General features: G+C 48.7%; 1 protein-coding gene across 4 annotated transcripts in view; it reads right to left on the reverse strand.

Annotated features, from left to right (window-relative positions):
- LOC119454597 (protein 5NUC-like) overlaps positions 1-14026 on the reverse strand; it is a 141468-nt gene that overhangs the window by 52193 nt on the left and 75249 nt on the right. For 3 of the 4 annotated variants that reach the window (XR_007466724.1, XM_049666906.1, XM_037716489.2), the window contains one exon: positions 7304-7462. The exons of the other annotated variant lie outside the window; for it this stretch is intronic. Coding sequence is in view for 2 of the 3 variants with exons in the window: in XM_049666906.1 (XP_049522863.1) it covers positions 7304-7462 (159 nt within the window). In the remaining variant the exon portion in view is untranslated. The remainder of the gene's footprint in view (positions 1-7303; positions 7463-14026) is intronic. 4 annotated transcript variants of the gene reach the window in all.

A 14026-nucleotide genomic window follows, 5' to 3' on the forward strand; every position in this document is an offset into this window, starting at 1 on the left:
ACTTGGAGGCAAAGTTCAGACTTGACATGCCTGGGAGTGAGCACATTCAACCCATCATCATCCAGCTGGGTGAAGATGACACTGAAGAAAGCGATTGCGACTGCGAGCTGTCTGGCATTGAGCCACTCGACGAAGCATAACGGTTTTTTATTAACGAAAGAACAGCCCTTATTAGGGCTACCAAAGTTTTGCCGGTGGGTTCACAACAGCCAACCATCCATACCGCGACCTCTCAAATAAATAAGCGGTTCCATATATGGCATATTCCTTTTAATAGAAGCTCAATTCTGATAAGCAACGTCCTGCACACGTCGTACTCGATTTAAGAAATGCCATAGAAATACGCTTAAGTGCTTGTATATTGGAATTGAAACACAATTGTCAACCCAGCTAATCGTTGCCGGGCTCACAATCCTTATTCGGGCAGCCACGATCCAGTTTGACTGGCCCCATGGAGAAATAGCACTAGTCAAGGCACGCTTTATGCCTCTGTTAGCAGTCTGCACTGAAAATTAGAGTCCTGTCATAGCCAATGTTGGTGAAATAGCAGAAGTCAACATGAAATCGACAGCCACTGTCAGCAGCTTGCATGCCAAAGCACATTCATGTGGTTGCATTGTTGCCTTTGGTTATCTGACTCAGGCAAGAAATCCAAATAAGAGAACAAATATAACACATCATTAGCTTAGTGAGGCCCAAAATGCTCATTCAGGCAGCCACCGTCGAGTTTGACGCGCCCAATAGTGAAATAGCAGCAGTCAGAGCACGCTTTGTGGTTCTCTTAGCAGTCTGCACTGAAAGTCGCAGTCATGTCATAGCGAGTGGTGGTGAAATAGCAGCAGACAACACGAAACTTACAGCCACTGTCAGCAGCTTGAATGCCAAAGCACATTAATGTGGTTGCATTGTTTATTTTGTTATCTGGCTCACACAAGTAATGCAATTAAGAGAAGAAACATAAAACACCATTAGCTTAATGAGGCCCAAAATGCTCATTCAGGCAGCCACCGTCGGGTTTGACACGCCCCATAGTGAAATAGCAGAAGTCAGAGCAAGCTTTATGGCTCCGTCTGCCCTGGAAATCAGTCATGTCATAGCCAGTGCTTGTGAAATATGGCAGGGGCCGTATTCTGAAACGTTCCATTTGGGCGAAATTTCTTTTTTCGCTTTGAGGCGCACGCTCATTGGCTGGCTGAGCAAAACCGGAAAAGAAGTCTCGCCACCTAGCAGTTCCGGTATACGTCACTTTGACGTCACGGTGTCAGTGGGTGCTCCCGACATGTATTGAATAAACGAACACACCTGTGTCGTACTGCCGCCGATACATTCGAAAACAACACACCCGAGCCGCTCTGCACTAAAGTCCCTACATAAGAAAAGTACCGAAAAGCCTCCCCGCAGCGGGCCTGGGTTCCATCCCGGCGGAGAGTGGGTACTTTTTTCCCCCATGGGATAGCGCCTACGGGGCGGCGGCGGCGGCATCATTGCAACCCGAAACGGTTATTGGAATGAGCCCATAACACCTTACGCTGTAAAATGCGTGAATCAAAGTGTAGTATTGGTGAAGTAATAAATCGTGAAAGTTGCAAAAGCTTTGCTGGACTCCATTCACTAGAAAACTGCGTTTGTAATGATGAAAGCGACAAGACAGGAAACGATACCCCACTGCACAATGTTATATATGTGTACCACCCTTACAAAAATGAGTTTAGACTGTGTGTAGAATGTCTATAGACTACTTGTAGACAACTTTGCCTTTTTATAGATTTGTTCTTTTGTTGATAAATAATCTATAGGCTGTCTATAGACAAAGGTTGATAAGATTTTTATTTATTTGTGTCTACTCACATTCTATAGACAGTCTATAGAAAAAAGTCGATAAAATGTTTGTTTCTTCTTGTCTACTTCCTCTCTATAGACTACCTATAGAAAAAAGTCGATACAGTCTTTATTCTTGTCCATTCATTGTCTATAGACTGTCTATAGACAAAGGTTGATAACATTTTTATTTCTTTTTGTCTACTCACATTCTATAGACAGTCTACAGAAAAACGTCGATAAGGTGTTTGTTCCTTCTTGTCTACTTCCTCTCTATAGACTATCTACAGAAGAAAATCGATACAGTCTCCACTTATTTTTGTCCATCCATTGTCTATAGGCTGTCTATAGACAAAAGTTAGTAAGATTTTTATTTCTTTTTGTCTACTCCCATTCTATAGTCGGTCTACAGAAAAAAGTCGATAAGATGTCTGTTTATTTTTGTCTACTTCCTATCTATAGACTATCTACAGAAAAAAGTCGATACAGCCTCTATTTATTCTTGTCCATTCATTGTCTATAGATAGTCTATAGACAAAAGTTAATAAGATTTTTGTTTCTTCTTCTCTACTCCCATTCTATAGTCTGTCTACAGAAAAAAGTCGATAAGATGTGTCTTTACTTTTGTCTACTTCCTCTCTATAGACAACCTATAGAAAAAAATTCGATATGGTCTCTATTTATTCTTGTCCATTCATTGTCTATAGACAAAAATTAATAAGATTTTTATTTCTTTTTGTCTACTTCCATTCTATAGTCGGTCTACAGAAAGAAGTCAATAATTTGTTTGATTCTTATTGTGATCTTCCGCTCTATATAGACTTCGTATAGACCAAAGTCGATACCGTGTCTATTTATTCTTGTTCATTCTGTGTCTAAGGACTGTCTATGGGCGACAGTCGATAGGGTGTTGATTATTTTTGTATACGCCCGCTTTACAGATTTTCTATAGGCGAAAGTTGATAAGGTGTCTACTTCTTTTATGTATTCCCCGTCTATAAATTTAGTCTTGACAAAATTCGTTAAATTGTGTTTTTTTGTCTATATTAGCGGTCTATACACCGTTTATACGCAAAGGTTTTCTGTTTGCTATTTCTTTAGCCGATTGCCAGTTTTAGAATGTCTACAGAGAAAAGCAATAAAGGTCACCATGGTATCTCTGTCATTGAATTACGCAGTTCTTAATTATTATTTTAGCAGATAATTAGGTGTTTAAGAGTCTGCTGGCCGAGTTTCATCCAGTATTGCACTAGTTTTTAACATGTAACCTCTGGGCCCGGCACCCTATAGCACCAGATGTGATGGGCAGCGAAACTACCTGTTTCATGCAACAACATAAATTAAGACTAAATGCAACAACATAGCAAGGTGCTGTTTCACAATATGACATCCTTTCATGTGCACTATTGGCAAGCTGCCGTATGCACTGATGCATAAACACATTAACAGGAGTAAGAGACGAAGTAACTGTGCAAGCCACGTGATGCTTTTAACATTTTGTATCTCTCAATGTTTCTGTTGTCACAGCTGATAGAACTTTTTTGGTGCAAGTTGGCTAATCACGTTGCTGCAACAGCACAAGAAGCAAGGTCAGAATACTAGGAGAAAACAAAGCAAGATGGCAGACTGAGAAGGCAAGGTAGACGAGAGAGAAAGGCTTTAATAAGATCGAAAAGGCCAGCCCTGCTATTCACAGGACTTGGTGCTTTGAATGAGTCGAGTAATGAAATTGTAAAGGAAGACAGGGCTGAAACCATGCTTACAAAAACAAACGAAAAAAAATAAAAGGACAGAAATAGGAATAAACAAATAAACGCACGGAAGTACACACATATTCACACACATGCACACAAATGCGAGCGCGAAAACTAAGATCTAAAATACAAAAAACGGGTAAATAACAAATATACACAAACACGCAAGAAAACACAAACACTCATTCACACATAGACGCGGGTAGAGGTATTAGGAGTCAGTTCGCAAGCTGCTCTGTCTACCTTGTCGTACATTTTATTAAAATAAAGTTATTTACACCGTTGCCTTCACTGTCATAGGATTTCTTTTGTAGCAACATATCACGATAATTCAAAAGCGGCGCGAAGCTGTGTTGTGGGAAAGCAAGTCGAGCGCTGGCAGCACAACAGTTGGCAGAACGCTGGCAGAACAACAACGATTGTCACAGCAGGCATTCTACAGCTGGCGCGTGCAGTGAGCGAAGAGGTCTAAGCCACACAGCGACCCGAATTCATGTCAAGCTCCCTTGCAAGGGCACCAGTGTATCAGTCATAATGTTACATTAGTACTGAGGCTGACTATAAGGAAACAAACATTGCTTTCAAACGCGTGACCGTTTATAATCCAATGAAATTCGCCAAAGCAGCGCGTGCTAGTCACTAATTATTAGCGTTGGTGGAAAGCAATCAATCGACGGTGCTACAGAACGCTCGAACGACGCTGCTAGACGCTCGGCTATCTTATCACACTGCGACACTGATGCTAACGATCGGTCGTTTGCACGCTGAGCTGGCAGCAACGAATCTTTGCGTTGGAGGTTGCTTTCGCAAATCTTTTCTGTTGAGAAACTCGTAGGTTGGTTTCATCCGCGCACGGTTTTCTCATTTATCCTGATAATGGTCTTGCGCCATCACTTGCACACTGCACAAACACACCCGCCGCTCACAGCAGGTACCAGACTTTGGCAAACTCTCCTCGTCGTAACTTCACTTAGGAGCAAAACAAAACACCATGGAACTAACACGCACGATGTTTGTTTGCAGGGGTGCGTCGCTGCGGGATCCTGTTTCCAGACGAAGCGCTGCGCAGCTTCACCGATGCTCGCTGCAATATTTCTTCGCCGGCTCACCACTTAGAACAAAGGCACGTGGCACAAATTGTACATCGTAAGCTCGCAATAATATTTCTGGCATGACAGACTACCTCAAACAATTCGAATTTACTCTGACGAAGGGAGACGTACACAGTTGACGCGACTCGGCCCAGTTCCAAGCGCGGGTGGTCATGTTAGGCATGTTCTCCGTCGGCGGATTACCGACCGTCCGGCTCATGGCGTCACCTGAAGTGCGCGACTATTGGTGGAGGCTCGTGTGCATCCGCCTTTGAGGGGCAAATGCCGCTGCCTTCTAAAGTTGTACCCGACTATAGCTTCTTTCAGGTTTTACTAGGTATCACTAAGTTTTGCTAGGAAATGATAAGCGCTGCTAGGCACGGTGTTCCGAATCGGCTCGCCGCACGACGCGCAGATTCTCGCTTGGCCGCTAGGCACGCTTCAGGATGAGCGGCTTCTTCTTCGGGTATCCGGATCTTCGTTGGTCGTCCCATGTCAAGACTACATGTACTCGCCACATAGTCAACGAGAGCTGTGCGGCCGTCGCGGCGGCTCCGAGCTTTATCTCCCCGGCAAAGTCATGGCCGAGCTGCGCCTCCACACTTGCCGGGGCGTGGCTGGTCGAAACCTGCCGAGCTGCTGCCGACGCCGCCCGCGTTTCCCCGGCGCGAACGCGGGAAACGGGAAAACGCGGGCGGCGTCGGCAGCAGCTGTGCGCGTTGCCTCGTTGGTGATGCTACAATTTCTTTCTCTCTCTATCTCGCTCTCATTTTCTCTTTCCCTCTCCCGAGCATTGCGCGTGGCGCGCGCATGCTCTCCTTCCCTCTGCTTAAAGTCCCATGTCAAGGCAACAAAGAGGGCTGCTCGGTGAAGTGGGCCCTGCGGCTCTACGAGGCGGCGGCCACATCACGCCTGCGGTACGCCCTCCCGCTGGTGGCGCTGCCGCCACGCCGCCTCGAAAAGTTGGAGCTGCAGCACCGGGCGGCCATCCGACTCTGCCTGGGTGTCCCCCGGAGCTCCCAGATTGCCGCTACCCTTGCGGAGGCTGGAGCATGGCCCCTGTCGCTCCTCTTCCTGCAGCAGGGGCTGAGGCACGTCGACCGCCTCCACCATGCTCCTGATGGCAGAGGCCTGCTGCGTCGCCTCCAGTCCCGGCCTTCTTCAAGGATGGGTCAGCTGTGCCACCTCTACGAGGAGGTGGTTGGCAACCCACCGCCGAATGCGGTACAGCTGCCCCCACCGCAGAGGCCTCCTGTCCCCATCGCCACGGAGCTGCCCGGGATTTCGAAGAGGCGCTCGCCCGCTTGCGCCCTGCAGCAGACGGCCGCCTGCCTCCTGGACGAGACCCTCGGAGACCACCTCCTGGTGTACGTCGACGGTTCGGTGGTACCGGACACCGGCTCTGCCACGGCGGCCTGCACGGCACCAGCCCTGCAGAAGAGCAGGCAGTGTCGACTGCCCAGACACGCCAGCTCGACTGCAGCGGAGGTGGCAGGCCTCCACCTGGCCGTCGACCTACTCTCCGAGGAGCTTCCTGGGGTACCAGCGGCCATCCTCTGCGACTCCAAGGCAGCCCTCCTCGGCCTGCAGAGGCCAGAAAGCGCCAGCCTTGGAGTCGCACTGCTGTCTACCCGGCTGACAGCGCTGCAGGACGCAGGCCACCCGGTGTCCCTGCACTGGATCCCCGCCCACGTAGGGATCCCGGGCAACGAGGCAGCCGACACCCTGGCGAAGGACGCCCACCACACCACTGTGCCCCTCAGTCGGGCCGTGACGGAGGGCGACTTCACTGGACTGAGGCTGCGGCGACACCTGGCGACCCACCACCCAGACAAACGGGTGGCACTGGGATGCCCCCCACGACCACTCCCCCAGCGAGGCCTGGCTCGCAGGGAGACCTCGCTCCTTCTCCGGCTCCGCATCGGCTGCAGCTGGACGGCAGCACGCAGCTACCGACTGGGACGAGCGACGTCCCCGGCCTGCAGCTCCTGCGGGGAGCCGGAGACGATCGAACATCTCCTGCTGGCCTGCCCGGCGTACCTCCAGCAGCGGGGCCCACTCCTGCAGGAGTTCCGCCGCCTGGGCCTCCCCTGTGGCAAGGAGGAAGATCTCCTCTTCCCCGGCCGACACCACCTTTCTGCACTTCGAGGCGTCGTGGAGTTCCTTTACTCGTCAGGGCTCTCCGCACGCCTCTAAGGACATTTCTACAAGCGGGAAGGCCTCACGGCCTCCCACTCCACCCCGGGCCTGACCGGCCTGGCACAACACCCCTGCAGACTCTGCAGCACACCAAGGCCTTCCATCTCGGCCTGATACGTGCCGCCTATGCCTGCCGGTTTTGCTTCGCCCAGCCATGGCGTCTCCACTCTATCCCTTCTTTCGCTCCCACTTACCCCTCCCCGTTGGCGCTGAGCCGTGCTCCCTCAAGGGCTGCAGAAGATAGCGCCAACCTTTCCCTTTCCCTCAAGAACCACTTACCCAAGGCAACATGTTCACAGCAAGGAGAGGAGGCGACGCACACGCCGCTATTTGAAGTGGTTGCTAGGGAACGCAGTGACGTCTTAGCTCGGCGAGGTTTTGCGGCAGCAGGTTGCACTTCTTATGGTTAGCTAGAACAGCTTTGCTGTTAAAAACTCGTACCTGAACCTTGCAAGAACCTTCCGTTCAGGTCAGGGAGCCAGGTAAAATTGGTGACACCAAATTCAAACATGTTGAGTAAGTCACGACCGGTCATGTTCATGACGACCAGGTCACTGTCATAAGGCATCGCACCGAGTACATCGCCGAGAGTAACGTTGCCTGAAAAGAAACACATGACAGTCGTATTCCAGGTGTGAATCAGTTAAGGTAACCACAAGTTAAGGAGGGATATGCACATCAGAGTTCTTTGTTCAAAAACTTAAAAGAGAAGTTAACGCAAGGTATTTGCTACAGTGGGAATTATTGCAGGCGAGTACACTATGCACTTAGACTCACCGAGTTGTACATTATAGGCGCAATAAAACACTTTAGAAGCAACATTCATAGAAAACATCAGTGAACTTGCGTTCATCGATATACATGCTAGTAAACATTTTTGCAGGTGGACAGAACACAAAAGTGATAAGCAATAGATTCCACCATTTTCATTCGCTGATGAAAACGTCCGGAAAAGCTGAGACCATAGAGTTTTTCACTATATCCTAGAAGAAAACTGGCGCTTCTGCGCTGTAGTATTCATGGGAATGCTGGTATATTGTGACTTCGGATTGGCATTGTTTTTGGAAAGACAGGGAAGCCTTGAAGACGCGCCTGGCTAGCACCGTTCCGTCTGTCACAATAGTTCATTTGCTGCTAAAACAGCAAGTGAAAAGCTGTTTTTGCTTTATTTTTAGACAAAAACATGTTCTGTTTAATTTTGAGGACTTACTATATTGGATGTACAATTATATGAAACGTAAAAAGTGTCAGCTGGCCGCTAAAGTTGGAGAGCAGGCAACAAGATTCTCGCTCGACCTGGAACAACTTGTCGTCTGTTCTTGCCTTTCTTCGCTTGATTCTGCATTGTAGGTGAGTAAACTTTATTGAGAGATGTAATATGGTTGAATGAAAACATTTGATGCAGATTTTATTTTAAGGACGCGTTATTTGTGTAGCCATATTCACGTTTTAGACGAAGCCTCATACAACACCAGCCATCACAAGCCTCGCAGACACTTATCCCATCAATCTATGACGGCATTTTGGCCCCTTTAAGAGACTCGCATAGACGGTGGCGCCTGATTACCCAATAGGTGTTATAGTGAGAAACTCTATGGCTGAGGCTAAGACAGTGAACGAAGTCAACATACGAACGATCTGAAGTGAAGGCGCGAAAAGGACCACGGACGATGAGAGAACCCGCACACACGCAACTTCTAGCAATGTTTAATCAGAAAAAAAACGTCACTATTTTATACAGGGAGCGATATCACAGTGTCTCAGTGTAGTTCAGGTAAAGCAGTTCTTTGCGCGATAATAACATAGATGCAACACATGCACTTATCGCCTGCCTGACTGATCGTTTTAGCCTCAATTATTGACCGAACCCATTCGTCATGGCTTCTGACAACCACAGCACAGGCGTAGAAGTCTGGCTGACATTTGCAATCTCTAAAATGAATTGCCAGGTGGCCCTCTCTTCCAATGTTAACTTTTTTTTCTGATTGAACATTGTTGGAAGTGGCACCCAGTGTGTGTGTTCTCTCTTCGTCCGTCGTTGTTTTCGCGCCTTCCCTTCAGATCATGCTTTACCAACACTCCCAACTAACCATCTGACGACATACGAAGTGCCGTTCGTATGTTGTCCACTTCATCGTATTCTTCCACTACTAACTTGCACACGGGCATCTTGTTTAATCTTTATTTTAGCTATTCTGAACTTTGACATTCCAATACAACATGATTATAAGTAATGCCGTAGTGGGGGACTGCGCAATAATTTTCGCCACAAGGCGTTTTTATCATCATCATCACCATCATCAGCCTATATTTATGTCCACTGCAGGACGAAGCCCTTTCCACTTACCCCTGTCTTGCGCTAGCTAATTCCAACTTGCACCTGCAAATTTCTTAACTTCATCACCCCACCTAGGTTTCTGCCATCCTGGACTGCGCTTTCCTTCTCTTGGTATCCATTCTATAACTTTAGTGGTTCACCGGCTATCCATCCTACGCATTAAATGGCGTGACATACTGATTTTATTGCGATAGCAATTATATGGACACTCAAAAGCAGATTTCTGCCGTCGGCGTCGCCGTCGCCGTCGCCGTCACCGTGAGGTTCCGTATGACGTCAATGGAGATGAAATCGTCGCCGCGCGCCGAACGCTGTATGTGCCAGTGAAAGGTGCGAGGGACGCGCGCTTTCACGGGGAATGAACGCACGGCGGAGAACAAACGCTCGTTCTGCGCTGTGCTCCCTTAAGGGCTGCAGAAGTAGGCGTCTCTTTCCTCCTCTACAATCACCATATATGTAGAGCAAACGTGCCTTCTTCCGACGCGCGACAGGCCGTGAGGGAGGGGGGGGGGGGGAAGGGAGGCGACGTTTAGCTGCGGCACCAAGTGCTTATTTATTATCAGGTGTATAAACTTGGACATGCAGCAGCACCGGCCACACGCAGAACTGTTGTCGACGCCGTCGGCGTTTTGCCCGCGTTCGCTCAAAATGCGTGCGGCGTTGGTGACTGTTGCCGGAGCCTCTGATGATAAGTGGTTCTTGAGGGAAAGGGAAAGGTTGACGCTATCTTCAAGGGCTGCAGAAGATAGCGTCAACCTTTCCCTTTCCCTCAAGAACCACTTATCATCAGAGGCTTCGGCAACAGTCACCAACGCCGCACGCATTTTGAGCGAACGCGGGCAAAACGCCGACGGCGTCGACAACAGTTCTGCGTGTTGCCGGTGCTGCTGCATGTCCAAGTTTATACACCTGATAAAGCTGCTATCATTACTCCGTATAGCTCTCTTCAAATTTGCTATCGCAATTTATGCTTCACCTTTGAGGTGAAACTGCGACAACTTTTTTTTCTCTGAATGTCAGTTAGAAGCGTCCTTTAGCATGCACCTAAATCCAAGCACACGATCTTTTGTCCCCATCTACATGACGCCGCAGCCGAGTAACGATCCCACGCACTCGTGTTTAGCAGCATGATGCCGTAGCTGCAAAACCACTATGGTGGGTCAATTTTTATTTGCAGAGAGGTGCCCAGATCTAATGTCAACGATAACGTTTTGGTTACCACGCATGTGACATTCGCCGACATCGGCACCTTGCCCATCACTGAAGTCACCTGACATTGAAGAACCCCCGTTTAAAATATTATACAATTTTGCATTCAAACACCATGTGAACTTTCATAAAGGTTTGCTAAGACAGAAACCTCTCGTGACAAAAAGCAGGGCCAAGTTTGGGACCGAATTTTGCGGCAGAGACTCATACTCTGCAAAACGCCTGAAGCACCTTGAACGTGCGGTATTCCGTCAAACGTCTCTCGCGACGTGCCATACAGTATGGCTGAGAACTTGGATGAGTTCAACTGCAGGCTGGCGCTTCGAAAAACAGCAAGAAAAGCCGAGAGGCGCGTTAGATGACTGGCAAAAGTTGGTGAAAAGACTATCACATCATCTAGATAAGGCAGACATATAGGCCATTTATAGCCGCCTAGTAAAGAGTGCATCATTCTTTCGAAAGTAGCCGGAGTACAAAGGCCGAACAGCATAACCTTGAATTGATAGAGGCCGTATGGTGTTACGAAGGCAGTTTTCTCACGATCCATGTCATCTACCGAGATTCGGCAATGGTCTGATAGAAGGTCTATGGACGAGAAGTACTTGGCTCCTTGCAAGCATTCCAAAACGTCATCAATACGCGACAAGGGGTAGATATCCTTGCGGGTGATTTTGTTAAGGTGTCGGTAATCGACGCAAAAGCGCCAACTGCCGTCCTTCTTGACAAGAACAACAGGGGACGCCCATGAACTGCAAGATGGCTGAATAATGCCTTGAGTCAACATCTTATCGACTTCTCGTTGTATCACTTGTCGTTCGGCATGTGAAACATAGTACGGGCTGCGGCGTGTCGGATTGTCATCTCCGGTGTAATTGCGATGAATGACCAACGATGTGTGGACTAAAGGGCGGCCATCAAGGTAAAAAATGCCGCCGTAAGTTTCCAGTAGAAGGTAGACGTCAGCAGATTGTGCAGGAAGAAGGTCAGGTGCGGTCATCTGGCTAAGTTCGTCTGTGATAGTCGGTGAATCAGAGGTTCCTGTAGAAGTTAGTGGAATTTCGGCGTCAAGTGTCGATATCTCGCAATCGTTGACAGGCAAGATGTCGCCTGGGAGCAATTTAAGTCGAGGAGTGAAAATTGAGGAAAGGGAGCAAATTCTGATGGCCTGTAAAAGTGAGCACGGTATGGAGAACGGCCAACTTCCTTTCAAACAGTATGTCAGGGGTGGGACATAGCAGGTAGAAGCCGTCAGGAACAACGACCATGACGTTTCCATGACGTCAGCCGTCATGGAAACGACATTAGAGTGACCTACTAGTGGCTCGAAGGGACAGGCGGATGTCTTCGGCAGAGCATAACCGTAGCGGTGGGACAGGCGGACTATAGCAGCCATGGGATAGCTCAAGCTGAATTACACTAGACGCGCAGTCAAGGAGTGCTGAATTGAACGATAAAAGACTCGCCGTGCGGCCAAGCCGTCATTAGTATTATTTTAGGACAAGCTTGATGTCTTCTACCATGAATTATTAGCGAAGCCATCATTTTTTCTTTACCTCCCTCAGCAATCTGGCCATTATGGATGCCTTTCCTACTGTTTTAGTTTTTATTAGTTATTACAGTTAGCATGAGTTAAATCGTAGGCTCGGTTGGAGCGCTGAAATAAATTTTATGCGTAGGTGTCAAATGAACCATTGAGCGAAATGCAGCTCCACTAACGTGAAACCTGGGGAGGTGCGAAGCATGCAGTGCTGCACCGCTAATGGGCTCATACTGCCTTAAGCAATGGCTCATAAGGCCGTAAAGATCACTTTATAGTCCGACGCAACGTGCGCGTCAGCCAGCGTCGGTGGAGGTTTGTCTTTCACGCTCACGGAAGAGGAGCACGCTGTTTTTTTGGGCAACCATCGCATAGCACCGGGGCTGGATGGGCTTTCCGCCGTGTTCATCAGAAATTTCTTCCGACTTCATGCCCAATTTTTTTGCGTCTTTAATGCAGCGCTCAGCCCTCTTCTGCGGAATATCATCATATTCTGCGGAATACCTTGACTACCCCGCCGGCGTTCATGTCCAAGCCTACGCCGATGACACCATCATCTCAAACTCCGGAACTTCGCGTCTGCAACTGCACGCTTCGGCAGAATAAGTCCTCACCTTGATCTTTATTTGGGCCGCACAGAATAAGGTTAAAATTGGGTCTCAAAAATCGTTTTTTTTCAACAATGAGCATATCGGAACATCAAAACGACGTCCATCTATTCGATTGGACGGAACCTTTCTCCAGCATAAAGATCATTTTAAACTGCTGGGCGTGGTCTTGGACGATCAGCCTAACATCTTTGCCCATGTTGATTACATTAAAAATTAAAGCCGAGCTATTGGTATCCCGATTACTAAATTTCATCCGTTTACATTACTCACTTCCTCCCACTACTATTCGGCGGTTGTACAGACAGGTTCTGTTCCCAGCACGTGCATATGCGTCACCCGTGTGGTGGCCTCCTTTTCCGACCGTTCACCTGACCGCTCGTGTGCAATCCGTACAGTGATCGATCATACTGGTGCCTATCACACTACTTGTACGTCGGCACTTCATATAATCGCTAATTGTCGCCCACCTACGGTGGAGGTGGACCGTCTCGCCGCGGAATTTTCCGTCTTTACTCTGCGTCAGGTGACACATTACGGCCCCATGACCATTTATCCGAACCAGGTTGAATATCCTTGTGATTCATGGACAGATGACCTGTGGGAGAAGTACCGCATTCAATTCACCAGATTAACTCCTCTTCAGGCGGCACAGATTGCTCGCACGCATGCACATCACATCTATACGGACGGCTCCTTCTCCAACAACACGGCCGGCGCAGCTTTTGTGGCGTTCGATCCGACTGGTTGCCTCAGTGTGGTCCGCAAGTTTTTCTTGCTGAACGTGCGTGTGCCCCATGTCGGAGCCGCTTGCGTACGCGGCGTCTGTGCGTGGCACGGCTCCCGTCCACTTACATATTGATTGCTTGTCACTCCTCACCTAACTCTCGAGCCTCTATGACACAGACGAACGCGTGCGTCAAATCAAGCGCACGTTACGTACTTTGCACACTGGCGGTCACCGGGCTTTCATGCACCACGTCCCGGGGCACCGGGGCGACCGGTAGTGGGCGAGTACTAGAAAGCTGTGAAGCGGCCAATGGCGTATATAGAATAAACTCCAAGATTAGCGAGTCTCTACCTGATGCGCATTAGTACCTCCTTCTCTTTTACCTGTCCTTTTTCTCTCCTCCCCTATATTCGTCCTTTCTGCTCTCATATCTCTCATGTTACTTTCGCATGGTCTGTTTCCTGCCATTTGCACTGATTACGCCAGCCAAGCTGGGGCACGCCCCGTGTCACTTGGCGTTAACTGCATGCTCCATCCTCATTTCTTCCTTCCTTCGTTCTTCACTTGTCATCATGCTAGACGATACCTGCCAGTTGCTCCTTCTGGTGCTCCTTGTGAGCACTCACTTCTCTTGCTAACCAATGTTTTCTCTTCGTAACATTCGGCCACGAACCTGTATAGATAGGACCCGGCCTTCCAGCGTTCGAGCGGCGTACTCGTCCCCGATTCCCCGAGCCGGCCT

The sequence above is a fragment of the Dermacentor silvarum genome, chromosome 5 (genome assembly GCF_013339745.2).
Source record: "Dermacentor silvarum isolate Dsil-2018 chromosome 5, BIME_Dsil_1.4, whole genome shotgun sequence".
In the NCBI taxonomy this organism is placed as follows: Eukaryota; Metazoa; Arthropoda; class Arachnida; order Ixodida; family Ixodidae; genus Dermacentor; species Dermacentor silvarum.